The sequence below is a fragment of the Symphodus melops genome, assembly GCF_947650265.1.
Source record: "Symphodus melops genome assembly, chromosome: 20".
Lineage (NCBI taxonomy): Eukaryota > Metazoa > Chordata > Actinopteri > Labriformes > Labridae > Symphodus > Symphodus melops.
Window position 1 is genome coordinate 15816748 of NC_136710.1, and position 22032 is coordinate 15838779.

The 22032-nt window shown below is 43.1% G+C and overlaps 1 protein-coding gene across 2 annotated transcripts in view; it reads right to left on the bottom strand.

The window, feature by feature from the left end:
* LOC306841788 (neuroligin-2-like) overlaps positions 1-22032 on the bottom strand; it is a 216698-nt gene that overhangs the window by 66204 nt on the left and 128462 nt on the right. For both annotated transcript variants that reach the window (XM_079371776.1, XM_079371775.1), the window contains one exon: positions 8527-8676. In XM_079371776.1, the coding sequence (XP_079227902.1) occupies positions 8527-8676 (150 nt within the window). The remainder of the gene's footprint in view (positions 1-8526; positions 8677-22032) is intronic.

Genomic DNA, 22032 nt, shown 5'->3' on the forward strand with positions numbered 1-22032 from the left:
GACCAGCTTGTCCTCTTTCTCAAAGTCACACTCCTCCACCACGCAACACACACTTAAGACACCACGGCCCCCTTTTCTCTTTCCTCACAAAGAGTCAAGAGGACTATGCTCATCAATTCTGCCGCAGGTTGCTATGGAGACAGAGAGTAGTGTGTGTGTGTGTGTTCATTTGGATGAGGTGTGTCTAAAAATCTTCCCTTGTCCTGTCCACTCGCCTTTCACACTGCTACTGCGGTCATGGGACAGCTAACACACACTCGAAAGGAAATACACACACACACACACACACACACACACACACACACACACACACACACACACACACACACAAAACAGACCACCTGCAGCAGTGTTAAGCAGGATTTTTCCCCTCCACACCCAATAATGAGTTTAGCAAAGTAACTGTGCGTGATTGTGTGTGTGAGTCAGAAGCCTTTTTATTTTTGAGGATTCATCCCGAGTGCAAAACACACACACGTGTGTGCACGTGTGTGTGTGTGTGTGTGTGTGTGTGTGTGTGTGTGTGTGTGTGTGTGTGTATTTAGGCTCTTTACTCAAGAGATGCAGAAGATGCCATCTCTGCTGCATGCATGTGCAGAGGAAGCACTCCAGAGCACATATAATTGTGCTCTAGATGATGTCTGCTCGAGTGCACACTCAAAAAGCCGCTCTGCAGGTTTTATTTTTAGCATCACAGGCAAATGCAGCCCCTCTCCCCCACCTCCTGCTCTCTGCAATTTCTCTCCCACTGTCACTTCTCTCATCCCTCAAAATCCCTCACCCAATTCTGTGTGTGTATCTTGGCCACTGAGCACACACAAACACACAGATCACGCCGCGTACAGTATGTCGGTGTAAGTGTTACAGCACCAAAAAAAAGAGAAATGTTTGAAGCTTTGTCGCGCGCCGTTCCATCTCCCGGCTTTTATCATCATTGTTAATGTCTGAATGAACGCATTGTCTCACTTTCATCTCTCTCTCTTGCTCTTGTTATCCATCCCCAGCTCCCGTTACGTTGGCGGAGGGATATAAAAAGCTCATCGGGTTGGAGGTGACGTATGAACTGTAAGCATGTCTGTCGCCAAGGCAGCAAAGGCAAGGTCAAGCGCTCAGTGGCCCGGCGAGGCTTTTCATTACATATTGAACTCCACAGAATTCCCTGCAGAGAGCTCACTGGAGGCCGCCCTCCGCTGCTGCTGCCTCACCCAAATGCCACTCGGCAATGTCTGCTGCAGCCTGAAACACTCCTCTTTCAGGCTGCAGACAGGTAAATTTCCATATTAGCATACCGATAAAGTCAAGCGTTTTTCTGCTACGTGAGTGATTCCACGGTGGTTAGCATTTTCGTTGCGCTGGCAGGTCCAGAGAGGCGCCTGTTAAATGAGGGTGTCAGAGGAGACGGAGGAAGAAAAGATCACGTCTCTCAATCTTCTGGATAGAAAGACAAAAAAAAAAAGAGGAAGATGGTTGATTTCTCTTGCCTGACCTTCATGAATGCCAGTTCTGTCGTTTCAGGCTTAATTCAGCTTTGTTTTTTAGAATGCTGCCAAACAGGTTAGACACTTGGAAACACGTGGACAGAATTCTAAGAAAGAGGTAAGGAGAAGATGGAGATGGCTTTTATTACATATATGTAACTAACAGTGAAAAATGTGCAATTTAGACAATGTGCAGGACTTGGTGAAGATATAACCCAATATTTGGTGGCTAGTATTCAAAATAGATATTCTTATCATTTGATTTGAACTAAAATATTACTAATGTTTAAAAATCCTCTGACAGCTCCAGTCAACACAGTTAAAGGTCATATATCATAGTCCTTATCAACGAGTTTAAATAAGTCTCGGAAGTCCTGAAAACATGACGTCTGTGAAGTTTCTTGCTAAACATGGACTCTGTTCCTGTATTTGATCATGCCTATAAACTCCTCTATTTCAGCCCCGCTCAGAACACGCTGTTTCTGCGTCTGTAGCTTTAAATGCAAATGAGCTGTGTTTGACCACGCCAATCTCTGGAAGGGCGACTTGGGCTTTTCTTGCTCCCATGTCCTATTGTTTAATGGTGAGAAAGGGCAGAACAAACACCTAGCTGTGGGAGTGTCACCCACCTGGGGGAGGAGTTACTGCCCTTTGTGATGTCATAAAGGGAAAATCTTGAAGCGGTAAAGTGGTAAAGTGTATTTTGCATATTATGTGTAAGTACAACTCAAAAAGCTTGTTGTTCTAAATTAAACATGCTTTAAAACTGGAGGGGAAAGAGGCAAGAACAGCCAAGTGGAAAAATGGTTTGTCATTAGACAACAGGCCAAAATTCCTTCTCTTCTGCCATGATTCTTTGAGCTGTTCCTGCCACAGGACACACAGTAAGCGTCTTGGCCAGACTTGTAGCTCACCAAATGGGACGCTGTGAAAGGTTTAGAATGGATGGACTGATGGCCAAGTTGCCACGGGGGATAAGGCGATCTAAAGAGGCAGCAGACGTAGCAAAGCAGAGAGTGTACAAAAAAAGCCAGAGAAGGATGGGATGAAGGAATAGAGGAGCAGCTGACTTACTTGTCCTTAAGCCATAACCGGGGAAAGGAGGTGAGAGGAGTATTTTGCATACTTGCTCCAAATGTTCATATTAGAGAGATGGAGTCATACTTTATCTAAAGCGACAAATGTGTTTTCTTCACTCTGGCATTCATCAGAAATGTTTTTTGGATCATGTCTGAATACATTCATTACACTTACGCTCGCTGAGCCGTTTTACATCCCATGTAAAGGTTATGTCACATTGAAAATGCTTTCATATTGAATAAGGCTCTTTTAATTTGCATTGAAAGATCAAATAAAGAACTCGAACTGCATCAAGGATATTGTAACATCTAAAAGAGATTTTCTCTAACCTCAGAAGTCAGTATTCTGTGGAGTTCTTACAACAAGCATGAAGGCTGGAACAAACATCCATCTGATGCAACCTCCCCGAGCCTGTCCATTTCTGTCTTAGTTTCTTGGCTGTATGAGAAGCACGACAAGGTAATGTGGCTACAACATTATTCCTTAAACAACAACCCTGACCAGGGTGAGCAGATAGAACTCCCATGATTCCCCGCTAGCTTTGACAGTGTCTTTTGTTATTGTTTTGATTGAGAGCCCCCTGGCAGTGGATTTGCCATACTGTACGTTTAATAAGTATATTGCTGCTGTTTCATCGAATTGTTACGATGAGATATTCATCTTTTAAAGCCCCTTTTAGACACACAACTCCGGAAAATGTGCTGATACTTTCGGAGTGAGCTGCACGTCAGCTCCACAAACAGCAGGATTTTTTTTTACCTGACCTCTGGAATTTTTCTCGGCAGACGCACGTGCAGTCAGGCTGAGTTGATTTGTGAACACAGCAAGAAAAAAAAACAAACAGGAAATGTCAGGTGGCAAACATTTTCACCATAGAGCCTGACTGTTGCTCGTCCGCCATCTTGACTTGTCTTTTATACATCATGGTTTCCTCATGAGACCCCCATTGGTCTCAGCAACATTTGTAGAACAACCCAGACAGACTTTAGGTACAAGCTCTCTAAAATGCTCTAGAGAGTTTCAGGAATGTTTGGTATATGTTTGTAGTTTTAACCTGTTGGAGGAGCGTACATATTTCCAAATAGGAAGAAAGATGGGGGTCCCCATTGAGACTTCAATGCCAGCAGCCTTCATTGGAGATGCTCGACAGGGGAATGCAACTGTAAACATGTTGTGTTGCTTCACCAAAAGCTGGCAGGCGAGAAAAGGACCGGTGTAAACACCTTGCAGTGCCTGCTGGGTAGTGGAGTTAATTTAGGCCCAACTTTAACAGTCCAGAGAATTGATCTCAAGATGACTCGAGCACAAGATCAAGACCTAGAAAAGCAAAATAAAATAGGATGAAAAAGAGCCAGTGGTTCAGAGTGTTTATGAAAACACAGGCCTTCTATAAAGAGCTGCTGATTTGCGACTTCTTTCTCCCTCCAATAAACACGTTTTACACCACAAATGCCTCTTATTCTAATGTGGACAGATATGAATAACAGTTCTGAAATATGTTTGTTAGATTTGACAACCAGAATCCAGCAGCAGAGAACCGACACTTTCATTCACAATCTGCTTCTTTCCAGATACAGTATGGGAGAGATGTTTAAAAAGAACCAGCTTTAAGTCTTAATTAGGAGCAGTGCATTCAAATTAACTCTCCTCCAGCTGTGATCATTTATATGATCAGGGTTATTAAATACTTGGCTAAATTGAAAACATACGCTGCTGTAGAACTTTGCAAACCTCACATATCATTTCTAACAGGCTTAGATAATCAAGAGTAGAAAACTTTTACAAGCTGCAAGGGACTATATAAATCAACTCATAAAAACAGCTACTTGATTCCAATATGTGCAGCAGAGGGGGCTGACACATGAGAGATGAAATATAATCTCGTGAAAAGATAACCATTTCTGCCTGGCAGACACGCAGCATTGCGTTTGCATTTCCCCTGACCGCATCCAGCTTCTGTATCAATAATTCCTGCACTGCCCTTCCAAATCAGCATGTCAGATTGCTGAAGCAGGAATACAAACACAGCAGGAACCCTCCGCAGTGTTGCCACAGAGCGGACATCCATATGCATGAATGCACTCAGCCACACATGCGAGACGCACACAACACCTCATCGCAACAGAATATGCATTTCTACCACTCACACTGGTGTCCCTGTATGTGTGAGAGTGTGTCTGACAGAGGACTACACCATCAATCAAATAGGATGCATGGGGTGAAAGATTACCCACAGTTCTCCCAATCTGGGCCAAATTGCACTGGATGGCTCTCATATTTGGGAGAGAGCTGTGGCTTTCTCTTTGCATACAAATGACAACGTCTCCCGCTCAATTTGATTTCTCCTTGACACGAAGACTGCGATGAGAGTCACAGATCGAGTGCTGAAAGAAGAACGTACCACCAAACATAGACATTCTAGGAAATGGATCCTGACAGATGGGGAATTTCTGGGGCTGATATCGTTGTCGATAGTGAGGGAGAGAAGAAATCTGATACCGATATATAGGCCGATATCTTTCTATGTTCGGTTTGTTGGGATTGATACATTTCATTTATCACATTGATAACTCAAATGCAGTTGTCAAACACTGCACACTCGACATGCTAATATGGGCCTAATGTGCTAATATCGGACTATGTTATTAGCGGGCTGATTAATTGGTTGGGCTATCCGAGGAATCATTTTGAAAAGTTGAAATGAGGAAATTAGGTTTTATCAAAATGCACCAACAGTTACAAAATGAAAACCTGCAAGAGCTTCAAACTTTTCCCTTTGTATCTTGTTTCTTAGAAGAAGCAATTTGGGTGATAAATGTGGAGTAGCAGCTGATAGTTCTGCCTCATTTCCTCCTGTTTGAAAACGGAACTTCTGTTGGTAATCTACTTATTTGGATCCCTTCTGAAAAGGATTCTTTTCCCTCCTTCTTATGCTCCACACACGAGGCTCAAGCTGGGATAAAAAGAAACAGAGAAACAGTGTTGCTGCGTTTTGCCAAAACAGAGAGTCTTATTATGATGTCCATCTTGTGGCAATTAGCAGCTGAAACAAATTGATTATGTTATCGACTGATCTGATAATTAACTGAACAACTTTCCTCGGATGATGCTTCTAGCGACTTTGTTTGAAATCGATCGTTTCAGAAATGTATCTTTTGATCTCTGCTTGATGGAAATAGAATTATATTTCTAGAAAAGGCAGATCAGTGTGATAAAGCTGAACTTGTAAAACAGTATATTTTATCTGCGTCATGAAAACAAAGAAAGCCACTCTTGTCACACTCGGGCTCTTGGCAGCTTCATTGATCTCTGGTGTCACGTTCTGGATCACTTTTTGTTACCTACTTATTATAAGAAAATGCTAATCAACTCAATGAAGTCGCATTAAAAAGCAAACTCTTTCGGTAATGACATGCAAATGAAAATCTGTCACTGTTGTAAACTCTGTTTAAAGGATGTGGAAAACAACACAGTTACATCCTTCCAAAAACAGAAGAAGCTACAAAGCAAATCAAAGGGAGACAGCTCGTTTGGAAACAGCTTCCAGCAGCCCGCTCTCTTATTCGGCTGATGAAATATGTAATGCACTTAGTTTCCTTTAGTTAGCACCTGCCTCCTTAGAGGCATGTTCCTCCTCTCCTAGCTAAATTACCTGCTCTCAGTGGAGCGAGACACAGCGCGGCGAGTAACAAAGAGGAGAAGTCGAGTGTGTTTTCACAGAAAGGATGATGAGCCGGAGCTGGTGAGCTGCGGTGACAGATGAGACTTCTTTTTTTACTCCTTTTCTCAAGCTGTCGGTGTCGGACTTTTTCAGTGACCTTCGCACTCAGGTTCCATACAGCACACTCTCCTTAGTCGGCCTGAAAAGCCACCTAAACGTTTAAACGCTTCACTTTTCTGTATCGCAGCAGCTCCAAAGTGCATCATCACCGTGCCTTCACCCACCCAAAACACTCTGTAAAGACATTTTCCATGTAACAATCCGTGCTCTTTGTGGAATGAATTACACAGCTCCAGCGTAGCCACCTAAGAGGTTGGAGGCACCCGGCGGGGGTGTGCAGTTAAAATGAAACAGTGTGAGGTGTATTACTGTGTAAGTAAAAATTAAAAAAAAATAAAAATATTAAAAAACAAAACAAAAAAAAAGGCCAGAACTGTATCTGATTGGCATGCTTGTTGCTGTCTCTGCATCTTCTCTCATAAATGGCTTTCTATGAAAGTCGCCGGTGAAGTGTAACTTGAGACTGAAGGCACGACTCGGGAGCTAAATAAATAACCAAGGTCCGTTGTTACGCGGTGAGAAGTTTAAAGGCGTGGCAGGGACATAGATCAGTATGATTCGAAAGGTTGTGAGTTTTTCACTTTTTGTCCTGGAATGACTCCTGAAATAAGAAGAGCAATGGAACTCTAATCGTAGCTTCTGAGAAGGAGTTCTTATTCCAACCGTGTCGTTAAATCAAAATATTACTGTTGGCACGCTTTAACTGCTGTTAAAGAGCGCTGAAATCACTAAATATTCACAATGCCGAGCTTGTTAAGATAATTACACATAGATTGAAAAAAGATTAAAAATGTTCATGTGGTCTTACAGAAATGTGCAAAGTGACCATTATGTCTTAACAGTGCCTCACATAGCTGCACACTGGTTCCTTAGCAACAATTCCAATAGAAGGTTAATGAATATTAACATTGGTTCTGGATGCAAAAATGCTTCCCACTAGTGTAAGCCTACATACGTATGTGTTCTCAGTTTAATGAATGGCACAGTTTCTTTGTTTATTCTGTGAGAAAACATTTTGAGCCACATTTTGAGTCGGTCCGAATGTCAGCTCCATTTCCCGTTGTCTTCCATGCAGTGATGCACAAGATGTGATCAGCTGCTTACAGCCGATTCATTTCATTCACTGGAGAAGTTCTGGTCTGCAGAATCCTGCACTGCGTAATCACGCCAATCCCCCGACTTCAAGACCTTTCTACCGAGCTTCCACTTTTGCAGCATGTCCAACAGCATGTGAAAGCACCATGGCAGCAGGCATGCCGGCCCCTTTTTGTCGTCTCCCGCTCCGATCACGTCAGATAAGAACTCGAGCAAATAAAATCTTCACCTCCCCTTGTCGTTCACCTTCAGTCCTCAAAGGAAACTTTACCTTCACATCAACAATCTTTCCCGATTGTTCAGTGTGAGCACATCATTTTTGAGCCATGATGCAAATTAAACATTCAGACTGGGACATTTTACATCCACATTCACGGGTTAAAAAGGCTTTCTTCTTCCTCTCAAAAGGTGCATTAGCCTCGCACATCATTTAAACTGAACATGACACAATCTGGAGCGTGAACCAGTCATCCTGATTTCATTTATTTCCGTGAAATCAGGACGAATTGTTGAGTTTTTATTTTAAATTTTGGTTCATTTGACAACGGTAATGGTTCCTCTTATCTGTGAGCATTTCAGAGAAAAATCCCAATCAGGCAAAAGGAGACACTCGCAGGTCTGAAGCAATGCTTCAAACTAAACAAATGTAAGATTGGCCGTTGTTTTCTTTGTGCACTGGTGACAGTACTTGTTCTGATGGAGGAGGGCTGATATTGTGAGGAGTCTTTTTTATGAAACTTCCAAAGACGGAGAAACAATTACACAATCAGAGTGTTTGAAAAGGAATAATCAACAGAGGAAATCCATGAGAAAGTGAGCTCTCATGATGAACGCCTGCACTGGTTGTCATTAGATTGATGAATTCTATTGATGTCATCCATCACCGACTTAATCAATCCAGACGAGAGAAGAAAGAGCCCGCTGAGTGAAATCGACTTGCGTGTGCAGGGACGGCTATTTTTGAGTGTGGTAGCGAAACGAGTTCATCTTAACTTGAATCCATTTGTGTGACGCGTGACGTCTTCAGAGTCACATGATCGTGTCAAAGCCGTGGGATTAGTTTAAGGCATTCACGACATCCGGCTCACTTACCGAGCACGCCAAGCCGGTAGTTCATGGTCACGACGATCACGTTGCCGTAGGCGGCCAGGACGCTGGCATCAAACATGTTTCCGGTGCCTTCCATGTAGGAGCCTCCGTGAATGAACAGCATCACCGGCTTCTTCCTGCGGTCACGAATATCTGCACGCACAGAGAGAGGAGAGAGCAGGGAAAAGAGAACACAAAGAAAAAGTCAATAACCATATTAAGGCCTTTCATATTGTCTTTGATCACATATTGTGTTAGACCATAATATACTGAGCAAACAGCAAAGTGCTCGCAGGATGAAAAAATACAGTTTCAGGGTGGAAGCCTGGGAACTGCTCTGTTCTCTGCAGCTGGATGTCAGCTCTTAAAAAACAAGCTGGAGGTAATTTAGATTTCAGGCAATGATTCCAGCAACAGGCAATAAGAAGAGACGGCACAACAAGAATCTAATCAAATGTTTCCTGGTGATTAAAGCGGTAATGTTGGAGGGAAATCACCGGGCAGTGGACAATCTTGGAGCTAACCTGTATATCACTGCGTCTGACAGCCTTTATTTCACACCGAGGCCCTGATTGACCGATAATGACGCAGTCTGAAGCTCGCCGCATGAGAAACTGCGTGAACTACCGGTCCCACCTGCACCACGTCGGTTACTGAATTAAAGCACAAAAGATGAGGGCAGACGTTTGCAATTAGAGCGAACTGACAAAGAGCGAATGGTGGAGAGAACAACAAGCGCACACGCTCTTCTGCTGCGAGAGCTCAGGGTGTCAGAGCTCACCCCAAAGAGCTCTCTGCTGCTGAGAGGAGATGCTTTAACGCTGGGTAAAAAGGCACTCTGGGACTACACAGCAAACACACTGAAAGTGCAATTTGCAGGTTACAAAAAAAAAAAAAAGAAAGAAGAGAAGCCGCCAGTGTGACATGAGAAGCCATATTAAAGCAAAGCCTGCAAGGACTAAAGCCGGTGTCTGGAAAACATTCTGTGTGCAATCAGCAGATAATAAAAGGCCACTGGCTCTTAATGCATCATGTCTGCTAGGAATTTCCATAATTCCCTCATTTTATGTTGCACCTCAGAACTTGGAACTCCCATAAATGCAAATTGCTGCTCGGGCCGGGGCTGCAGCGACAGCTATATCAACCTATTTCTGGGTCAACTCCCTCGAGGGGGATCTTTGGAAAACACAGTTTTCTTGGATGGTATCATTTCTGCAGCGGCACACATTGTAAGTGGATCCTGCCCAGTGGTAAAATAAGGAACAAATGAGTGAAAACTTTCATGTGAAAATTGTTTTTCTATCACTGGACTAAAGCTTAGTTTTATGGCCTGACTCTTTTCATCCATCTACCAAATGGACACAGTCTTAAGAGTGTGGGGGAAAAACACAAACAAAATCATTTATTTCTACTGTTCTAGGTCGATTAGGAGGCCAAAATAGATTTTTGAAACATTCTTTGTATTGTCCTAAGTTCGAGCCTGGACGATTAATCAGCCAGCTGATAATATAGTCCGATATTAGCATATCAAGCAGCTATCTCGCAGATATGTGCTGATATTACTCAATTTATTCTCTAGTCACAAAGCTTTTGAGTTTCCTTCTATGTCCCTAGCAGTTGTCTTTCACCAGCAGAGGGCGCTTTATGGATTATAACAAACATTACATTCAGAGTGTCAGGCATGATAACTGCATTTTAAGAATCAATGTAATAAATGAAAAGCTTAATCTCTCTCTTCAGGTCTAAGATAAATCTAGAAAAGGTTTTGGTCAATTTATCAGAGTCTCCCAAATAGCCACATTGGTATCGGACCCAAACATACCATATCGTACAGGCCCGAGTGTGAAGCCAAATTCCGCCAGCAGCCAGTTTGAGCACAGCAGCCCCACTGTCGACACATTTCTTCCATGCATCTTTTCCACCCTATAGGCACAACAGTGCAGCAAGGGGGCATCAATCCTGGATGGTCAGCTGTGCTGCGAACATTAGCTAGCGCTCCACATCTGTAATGCATGGCCGTGTGCTACATACTAACTAAAAGGATCCTCACAGGAGCTTTAATACCAACAAACCTATAAAGACATCCAGAGCAATTATTGGAACAATTTCTACATAAAAGATTTCTGAGAGAATCCCCTCAATGTCAGTCACAGGGCTGTGTGTGTGTGTGTGTGTGTGTGTGCAGAAAAGTCCCTGATGGATCCTCGTTGGCCTTTGAACCAGCATCCCTGCTGACTGAGAGCAGAGATACTCCTGCCTGCCAGGAGCCTACGGTAGCATATGGCACACAAGACATAGAACTGTGGCACCCTGACAGCCCCCGTTGGTTTTCTCTGTGTGTGTGTGTGATTGTGTTTGTTTGTGTGTGTTTGTCTGTGTGTAGGCTTGGGGATATAGAGAGCAGTAGTGCATAACAGCCACATAAATAACCACCACAGCATCTGTTGGAAGGGGAAGAGAGAGATGGAGGGTATTTGGCTCCCTTTGAAACCTGCTTATATTAATAAATAAATATTTGAGAAATACCTGCTGAAACATGCAGTTCGTGTTTCACATGGAATACACACACACACCCACACACACACACATACACTGTATGCTTACGACACAGCAATGCCGCTAAAACCGGTACATCAGTCAGGCACACTCAGGGCAGAGGGAAATTTACAGGCAGCTGCAATGGCGGGTCACTATGGCAACTGCTTCCCTTCGCCTTGTTTCTCCCCTCTCCTCGTTCTGAGCACTCTCTCACCGTAAGCCACTGTGACAAAGTCTCATTGACTGTTGCGGTGGCGACGCATTGCTCTTGTGCATCTCTAACCCTGTGATGCCCTTCGCCATGTTTCTACCTGCATCTCATTTCATTAGCGACGAACGACCATGTACACACTTCCCTATACACACACACACACACACACACACTCTGCATCCATGCAACAAGAGATGAAGAGTGACAGCCAGTGGCATCATGGGAGACAGAATGCAGATGTACCCACACACACACACCCACATCGTAGACAAACACACTCCAGGCAGACTGTCACAGTTGACCTGTAGACTCTGTGTCCATGGATCAGTTACAGGGCGGATCGTTCTGGCACAGTGACAGACGGGACCGAGGCCCTCAGGGGCTACAAGCTCTCGCTCTCTGTCTCTCTTTCTGTCTCAGGCGTTCGGTTTCTCTCTGCCTCAGGCTTTGTTGTGTTTTTTTTTTTTTTCGTTTTCGTTTTCCCAACCACAAAAGTTTAGCATGCAAAGCCCACTTACAGGCAGGTGGTGAGGTGAACATGCAGCCTCAGGATTCGCACAACTCCCTTTCAAAGTTCAGAGAAAACACCAAAAGGACCTCAATCATTTATCCGTTGAAAACATGCAAATGCAATGCAGCGAAGTGTCTAATCAGGTTGTGAGCTCTTTTCAGAGAAGCTATCATACACAAAAGGCCGACAAATGACTCTGCAATATGGATATCATGCATGCATGCAGAGTAATGCAACATGGTGATAGTTTCTGTCCAGAACATACACACAAAGCTTTTACAAATCCTGGACATCCTATAAAAGATTATCAGCAGATGGTAAACACTTGAACACAGACTTGAGTTAATGCTGAGCGGGGACAGGCTCACTCCGAGCAGCACGGCGGGCGCTGATGTCTAACTAAAGGAACAACAGAACAATGGAATAAGGTCAAAGCAAATTTAAGAGTGATCCACCTATATATTCTGATTTGCCTTTTATTCCACTCTACTTTCTTCTACTGCTCCACAGATCGAGGTAATACACTTCACCGTTTTAATTTCCTGGAGCAATTCACTTTTTACTGAGCAATTATGAAGATTCAAAGACGGCTGAATGTCATTAATGTTTAAACTCGTAGTGTCTATTAGTCCTGCTGGTTATTTCCATAGCAGCGTATATAATCCCTTTTTGAAATATAACGTTGAATGTATCACTGACAATTTAAAAATGCATAATTTTGTTGAACATACTTTCTCTTAAAACAAAAGGGAGCGCAGTAGCTCAGTCTGTAGGGACTTGGGACCACTTCCTGAACACTGCCTAGGTGCCCTTGAGCAAGACACCAAACTGCTCTGGAACGTTGAGACCTCTCCATTATTATTATTATGTTACAGGAAGCTCAAAAATGTGTTAAAGTGCAATTGAGCAGGGGCAATCTCCAGCCCCTGAACATGTGTAAAAAAATGTTCTCTGAGAGAGAAAAACAACAACATTGTGTTTTCTTTTTACAAAGTCATTGTAATGGTTTGAAGTGGAAAGGGCAGAGAGAGAAGGTCCGAATCTTCCTGATCATGCACCTACCCTCTGGCAGAGATATCATTAAAGGAGCAATCTGCAAGATATCTACTGAGTGAAGTCATAAAATGACATCAGACAGAAGAAAACCTGCTATGATGAAGTTCCGGCTTCTCTGACGAATGATAAATGGACTTGAGATTGTGTCGGGGGATCAAACCCCCAACCTTTTGGATGAGAGACGACCAACTTTACCAACACAGCCGCTCGGCATGATGGGAACAGTGACATTTCTGAAATGAATGTGGTGAAATTGCTCCACAGACATCTGATGTAGCTGCTCTACTTTCCATCTCTTCAGTAGAGCAGAAGCAGGTGTTACTCAAAGTCACAAACTTGTGTAGAGAAAGAAAAACCGTGTTACCAGGTGGATGGAATGGTTGTTCATATTTGTGAGTGTATTTAGCTGATTTCAGACAGACACACTGATGATGATCAGAGTTTTGTTTTCAGTGTCAGAGTGACAATAAACAGCTTCTGGCCACCGCTGCATCACATTAAAAGCCTTTCACGTTTGATTGAGCACTTTTTCCTTTGTGACATTTGCAACATTTATTTAATTATAGCATCAGATCACTCCACCCACCCATGCTACAAGCTAAGAGACAAAATGACTTCAGACAATAAATACTTAATAACTGACAGGCTGACAGTCTGCTCTGTTATTTCAGAACAACACTTTGATGACACCCACAGACTCGCCACAACAAAAGCAAAATTGAAAAGGTGAACAAAATCAAAAACCCCCGACAACGCTTATTGAAAACATGGGCTGCACTCTGCAAACACAAACAACGGCAACAAAGACGAAGCAGGATGGCAGGGAGCAGCTGAGGGCTGGTACCCCGAGGAGCTTAGCATGGCTGTTGATCCTTTCATGCAGAACGGAAACAATGAGACGATTAGGCGTAAACTTGTGTCGAGTGTTCCAGTTTGGCACGCCGCCCACCGGAGGCCCTCAGAGACACCACCCTCCGGTTTCCCGATGATCGACTGAGTGATTAGTCACGAGGATGGAACGCGTTCCTGCTGCTGCGTGAACGTCACCGTCGGCTGTTGATTTGATTGGAAGCGATGTCAGTAAACACTAACAGAGAGGAAGGGGGAAAGATTGACGTGCACTTAAGATGCACGGCTGAACTGAGGCATGTAATTGAAAAGATAAGCCTTCATTTCTGAGGTCTTTATTATCAATCAATTACATTTTACTTATATCTCGCCCAAACCTGAAAGTTATTTAATTACACTTCAAATGAAGCTCAGGCTGAGTGATACTTTTGTAAAATAATCCAAAGCAGCAAAATACTAGCTCAACATGAGCAAGTATTGGCAGGATTTGACTAAACTTTTAGTGTTTGTTGAGGATGGCAGAGCTACACAGACACATCACACATATGTAGTACTTGACCGCTGTGTAATAGAGGCTAATAGGTTCACATCTCATATCATCTTTTCAACCTAAAATCTGCTCTTTAAATGTCATTTATCTATTGAGTTTGTGGCTTCTTAACCAAGTGGAAGCTGTGACATGGAAATGTATTTGCGACTCACAACAGAACTACATGATATCAGTTGAGAAGAGTTCAACTTTGAGAACAGCTCATCAATGTCACTTCTCCCTCACTGACCAATCAGAATCAAGACGGGGTGGGGCTTATGACGTAAACAAGCCCCACAAGACTCATCTTTTCTTTTTTTTTTTGGTAAGATTTTTTTTGGGGCTTTTATTGTAGATTTAAGAGAGTGGATAGATAAATTAGGGAAAGGAGCCACAGGCCAGATTTGAACCGCCACCAGTACCGCAGACTCGCCTTTTCTAAGGTATCATTTCCAGAGCTGCTGCTGATGCCACAACATGTCGACTCGTTTGCATTGTTTCATGTTATTTGCCGGATATGTCCTTCAAATAGAGCAAAAATGAAAAGCCATCCTAAACACGCCTGACATTAGGGAAGCAGAAGTTCATAACCTAGCAACAACAAAGCTCTGGTGAGAAGCGCTCTGAGATGGACAGGGTGAGCGCATCCAGCCCTTAATCTTCCGATCCTGAGCCTGATGATTCACATGAGCACAGTGCCATGTGAATATTGCATATAAGTTGACTGCCATCTGCCATGACTGGAAGACCAGGGACGGTGCAATAGAGGCTGTAGGGGTATGATTAAACTCAACCACATGCTCTTCTGCATGCGGATGAAAAGAGATTCATGAAGTCTTTGTGTGGAACACATGCATTTAAAAAAAAGAAGAAAAAAAAAGCAAATTACTTGTTAACAGAACTGGAAGCCTGCTGCGATATAATCTCCCTGTACATTAAACTAAGCGCTGAAAGATAGAAGTGTAGGGCCCTTTTCTAAAAGAGAGCCATAATTAAAAAGATATTGAATCATGTTAGGGTGAAGCGACAACTCAACGGGGAATAACGCCACATACAGAGCTTTATACCTTCTCCAAATTAGCATTTCCATTCCTCCCTGGGATCCTCAACTTCTCTTTCCCGCTTTTCCATTTTCATTAGCATGGATGGAGCAGAGAACAGTGTGTGTGCAAACACGTGTGTGTGTGTGTGTGTGTGTGTGTGTGTGTGTGTGTGTGTGTGTGTGTGTGAGGTGTGGTTAAATATTGACCTTTTACACTGAGGTTTCCAAGCTACAATAACAGGGAAATTGCTCACAGCAAATGATGAACTGTCATCAGTGTGCAAATACACACAGGCTATTTGTACTAGTGGACCAATTAACATAAAGGTTAGAAAGTGGGGGAAATATTGTAGCAGTGTGATGGGGGAAAAAAAAAGCATTTATGCATTTCTATGTATTTGTAAGATTTGTGTTTTTAGCTTTTATTGGTTGGAATTAAAGCAGCTTATCTTGTACGTGCAGGTCAAACAACTGAAGCATTCTTTGGATAGACATCCCACTTTGTATTTCTAAAGAGAACTCAGAAATAGGCTTTATTTTATAATGCAGTTCATCCCGCTATATAGAAAACAGGATTTGTACAAATCTCAGGAAAAAGTGTCAGAGGAGAGTACTTCAAAACATGTTGTTGTTTTGTTTTTTTACGTGCTGTAATTGCATTTTTGTTGAGTATTAATTTTGAATGCAGATTTGAAGATGTTTTTCCTTCTTGATGTTTTCATCTTGATAAAAAAAAATAAAGCCGTTGCTTATCAAGAATCTCATATTGTAAAGAGGGTCTTAAGCGTTGCTGTTTGAACGCACCGAGTGTGTGGTTGTGTGTGCACTCGGGTCATTAGGAGGTCAGTGTCAGTGTGATGAGATGGAGCGTTGGAGGTGGATACAGACGCAGGGTGATGAATGGGATGTGATGAGATGCACAGCAGCAGAGCTGGCCTATAGGCCACCGAGCAGGGCGAAGGCTTAATCGTTAGCGCACAATGGATCAAGGCAAAGGCCATGCTGATTGCATCTGGGACATGCGTGCGTGCGTGTGTGTGTGTGTTCGTGTGTGTGTCTCCAATCACTCGCTGCTATCTTAACACTTGTGAGAACCAGTTGTGGATACCAAGAATGCACGTTGTCATTGGTATTCCATTAATACCTTACTATTAGAATAAGAGCTTATCAGAATCATTTTACATTTCCAACAATCAACATTTAATATCTGTGTTTTTCTCACGTTCATCACGAACACTCGATAATACACAATGCACGGGATTGGAGACGTGCCTTACTGATGTGACTTCCATGCAGAGGTTTTTATATCAATGCAAAATGAAAATGAATCAGCCTCTACAATCGGACACAAGGGAAACATCCTCCCTGCATATCATATCCATATACATATATATGTAAAGAGTCTCGAGATAACACTGGTTATGAATTGGCGCTATAAATAATGAACGACTGATACATGAGACCGTACACTCTATCATTCACATCTGTCCGTCCGAGCATTGAATCAAATGTTATTCTAGAGTAGAACTGTGGTTATCAGAAGGTGTTAGGGATTTGTAGCTGATAAATGGATCTCTGTGTTATTATGGCTTACAGCATGCTTAGGTTTATTCACTTTATCCCCTGACTCTCCAAACGTTAGCCCGGCCACATTGGGGCATAATGTCAAGGATAAAATTCACAGAATTGAAAATGGCGGTGTGAAGAAGGAACAGTTTTGTTTTGGTTTGAGCGACGGGTGCTTAAGGGTAACATCTGCTGACTCAACTGTTTCAATCGACAGGTCGGGGATTGGTCTAAAACAGAAAAATATTATCTTTTAAGTTCTTTGCCGTGAATATCGGTCAAATACCCAGTAGTAGCACCGACCCCTGCCACTAGAGGGGGGTGTAGCCGTAGAGTCACACAGCCTAAAAAGCTTGCTTGATTGGGTCTTTCTCTCCTTACTCTTCTGCCTGGATGTTTTTAAAAAATGCTCATATAGTATGAGGGCGTGGCAGCTCATTGGAGCAGGTTCGGCAGTGTCAGATTGAACTGAAGCGACGTGTAACCACATAGCTTGTTTACAGACAGGTGGCAGGCGATGTTAGCGACGTCGGGCACAATGTGATCTCACGTTTATTGGAGTCTTTTCTTTCCTTGGGACTTGTCGATTGTCTGAACTTTTAATTGCTTTTAATCTTCCACTTTGAAGTCAGCACATCCTCACCAGGTACTGCTTAAAACTTCTTCACTGATGGTGCATTCAAGAGCTCAAGAAAAAGCTGTATGAAAAATGGCCTGAGTCTTAATTGCTATAGTTAAAAAAACAAACAAACAAAAAAAAAACACTTGAAGAAAACAATTGACAGGAGAAAACAACAACCTGCATGTCCTGTAGGAGGATGTGAAATACTTGATTTGAAGATGACAGCCACTCTCAAATGTCAGTCCCGCTGTACAGTGAACCTCTTAACACTCTAATTAAAGTGTGCATAATTAAATGAATATAATTAACATTTACATCGCTTCGTTAGAGATGATCAGATTTCGGGGTTTTTTTGCATCTAGAAGGTAGACTTGAACACCTTCATGAAAACACCTGCTGCAACACTTCATGTTTTTGTCTTAGAATTATTACTGTCGAGCAGAACGCAGGATGAAGCAGGACACTTGGACCAGAGACTGAGGAGTGACAGGCTGCTGCTGAGTGCTTGGACCTGGACTGCAGGCTTCAAAAACCCACACAGGGCTCACAATATAACCGGCATTATAATGTCTTTTCATATGGTATTATATTGTTATATGTAGATGTTGTCACACCTCCTCCTCTTTCTCTTCCCTCCATGTACTGTCTCACTCTGACTATCTCTTTTGTTTATGCCATATTGAATTCATTATCAGGAGGTTACTCCTCAAGATAAAGGTAGTTGTAATCTGCTGCTTGCAAAAAAAGCTCTGATTCTGATTCTTAAATTGATAAATGCATTGATTTAAAGCAACGTTATGTCACTTTTCCACCTTAAAAAGTAGCTTTAAAGGTGGATTTAAGAGCACAGTAACTGTCAACATGGAGTGGAATCTCTCTGATGTCCACAGCGGGGACTGATCACTTCTTTACTGCAGTGTAACTGTGGCAGCAGGCTGAAGCTGTGCATGCAGCTTAATGACACTAGTTCAGTTTTAATAGAAAAGCCTGTTTTGCTCTTTTCTCTGCGGTTTGATACAATAGCTGAGGCTAAGAGGAAGAGGATGGTGACTAATCGCCACCTGCAGTGGTCGTGGGGCGCTCGACTCCCGATTTAGAAATGAAAGAAAAATAAACTCTCTGGAATCATTAAACATGGCGCTAAAATCCTGTGCGCCGCCCAAATCCAACAGTCAGAAGGTGACGTGTGCAGCAGAAAGGAAAGTGGTCACTGCATCACCGAGGACTCTTCACATCCCCTTCACTACGCGTTTCAGCTGCTCCCCTCAGGCAGCTGCTTCGCACTGACGAAAAAGAAGACATACAGAAAGACTTTAATTCCCACTGCTGCATGTTCGCTGGAGGTGATTGTGTTACAATGCCAAATGCTTCATTTTATGTTTTTTTTTGCATTTGTCCAAAATACTTAAATTCTGCAGAAGTATACATACGGAAAGTTTTATTTATTGATGAGTTAAAGAATGAAAGACAAAATCAAGGAGAACCCAAAAAGCTCCACTAGTTGCCCACAAGTCTGCACATACACACACACACACACACACACACACACACACACACACTGATTGTTGTCTCTTTCCTCACTGTCTGCCACAGCTTATAACTCGGGGGCTGTGGGGACCGGTGTGGAGTTGAGATGATCTTGCTGCTGTACTGTTTGTACTCTGTCTACACCGACTTCAGTGTCTGCGACTGCAAGCAAACAACCAACTCACAGCTCAATATGCTTCAAAGATCCGACTATTATAACCCCTCCAGACCCACCGCAAAAGAAGCAAACAGATGCTGCTCAAAGGCATCACATGTGTCTACAGCAATGCTTCTCCTCTGTAATGATGCTATATTCTGTAATTATTATGCCACAGTGATAATCTTTAAACTGTCTTCAAGCTTGATTCAAAGTGACTAAAGCACATTTCAAAGCCTAAATAAGAAGAACGCTGTAAAAAGGAGGAACACTTGCTTCATTGTATTACTTACATACCTAGTTAATATTTGGATTTTCCCAACATGCAAAGCATCAGCACTCTTTATATTTCTTATTTGGAGCATATAAGAGATCATTGCTTCTTCGTTCCCTGAGCAGATTAGACGTGGGCGAGATGAAAAGCAGCAGAGCTTTGGAGAGAAAAAAGACGAGTAGGACCACTGGGAAGAAGAATAAAGCCACCCTGGTCTGTTTTACCAACAGCATGCTCTGCTTTGACTCAATATCATCTCAAAAAGCAGCATTTTCCCCTCTCTCTCTCTCTATCTCTCTCTCTCTCTATCTCTCCCTCTCTCTCCCCATCTATCGCTCTTCCTTTTATCTCTGACTCTTCACTCCTCTCTTCTCTCTCCCAACAAGTACATGCTCGTCTTTTTGTTCTCACATATTCATTATCTTTCACTCTCCTTTGACCTCTCTCATCCTCTCCACTTGTTTGTCTTCTGATCTCCGTTTTCTCTTTGGTTCCCCTCCTTTTCTTTTCATCTCCTATTCTCCCCCCCCCCCCGACTTCATCTACCACTGCTCGGCCTCTCGCTGTGAGAGTCTATTTGTAACCTCTTGCAAAGAAGCCCAGCATGTTTAAGCCACTCAGTCTCTTCCTTTTCCCTCTCTTCCTCTGCCTCTTCTTCGTCTCATTTGTCTTCCTCTATCTTTTTCATCTCTCCGTCAGAGGATTTTCTAGCACTTCTACTGTTAAATTACACCCCCCCATCACCCCCTCCCCTCTCCCATCTGTGTTATAAATAATGGCTGGATTAGGCTGACTTTTTGTTTGGCTCACTATTAGGGAGTGGATCAATTCCACAAATTGAGTGGATGGGGAGGCGAATACACACAGGCACATGCATATACACATTCAGACACACAGACTCTCTGTCCTCCGAAATGCCACAGTGACCAAACTGACACAAACGCAGGCATTGTCCTCTTTTTCCCCCACTGATACTTCTCTACTTGCCCCTCATAGCCGTCGTCTTCTCGTCCAATTTCCACATCCCTTTCTTTCTGCCTTAAGCTGTTTGGACTCCAGATGACCCCCTTCTTTATCTCTGAATTCTTCATGCTTGACTCGTGGCATAAAGATACCCAGATCTGGAATCTGTGTTTGTTTGTCTGGAGTCTTGACAATAACCAGGATTTGTAAATCGCCCAAAAGAAAAGAGTTGAGCATGCAGTTACCCAGCAGAAGATTAATACAACTACTGACTGTATCAATATGGACAACTCGTCTCTATCTCCTTCCATCCTACAAAAGTGAAGCCAAAATTCCCCCGCCACAGGCGCTGACAAATGGCGCCGGAGAAACTTGTGCAGACAGGATCTAATGAAGCCGCAGCAGTGACGTCACGCCTACACTGATCAAATCGTACATTTATTTGACCATAACCGCCGTAGCTTTAGCCACATGTCGATTTTTTTGCATATTCAAAAATCATAAATTGAGAAAAAGTTACTCAGCTAGCTTTTTTTGGAAGATTGACAGGTTGTTTTTTTGATTATCAACCGCAATGTTTTGAATGTCAAACCAGAAAGTTGCCTCTTTTATTTCTGAGTGAACATCTGTGGAATCAGCGTGGTAATTCACCATGAGTAGGTTTCCTCCGAGGAAGTTATTCAGGGTGAGACAAGACCCCACTGCTCACTCTTTCACAGTCCCAATCCACGACATTGCTCACTTATACATTATCCCTTACTTTGAGATCGCATATGCTGCAGGTTATTACTTTTGGCAATATATGCCTGAATGTCAACGAAAGGCTCTGAGGCAATCCTGCAAGTATACAAATGTGGTCCGCTCCTTCCTTTGTATTTGCACATTGTGTATGTCTATGAATAAAATCTAATCGTGCACATTCCGACGATCCTGCCCATCTCCCTCCTCATCTGTCCTCACCCAACCTCTCATTATCTCCAGTCCACCTCCCTCCATCCCTTCTTCCCTTCCCTTCTTATAACGATCTGGCCATTACTGGGGACTGCCGTTCCAGCCCTGGTTTCACAGGGCGTCTGGGGTCTAATTGGGACAGACTGTGTTTGTTGGTGTGTGGCCTTGTTGAGGCAGGGTGGGATCCAGAGGCAACCCCCCCCCCCCCCCCCTCCCCCCAACACACACTCCCCTTAGAGATGTACTCTTAGTGAGTCTTTAGATATAGAAAAAAACCACTCATATCCAAGCATTTACAGTACTTAGAAAAGTGTTAGACGTCTTCTACTGGAACTGCACACAGATACTTTAACCTTCCAGATGCATTGGAAGACCAAAAGCATTGTGTCAGACTAATTTCATCCCATTATCTAACGACTGTGTGCGGTTTGACTCTTCATTCAACCACTTAGTTTAATGTCCCGTCTGCTTGTTTAGGCTGGACTTGACTCTGGATCGTTCAGTCAGACACTTGCTCAAGGGCACCTCAGCAGTGCTCAGGAAGAGGTCTGGCAACTCTCCAGCTACCAGACAGATTTCCAGATTTGGTCCACACCTGGACTTGAACCAGCAACCCTCCAGTTCCAAACCCACTACAGACTGAGTTACCGCCACCTCAGATTGTCTTAGCATGTAGGGCCAGTGTCCACTAAATGAAGTTTTCATGATGTCAG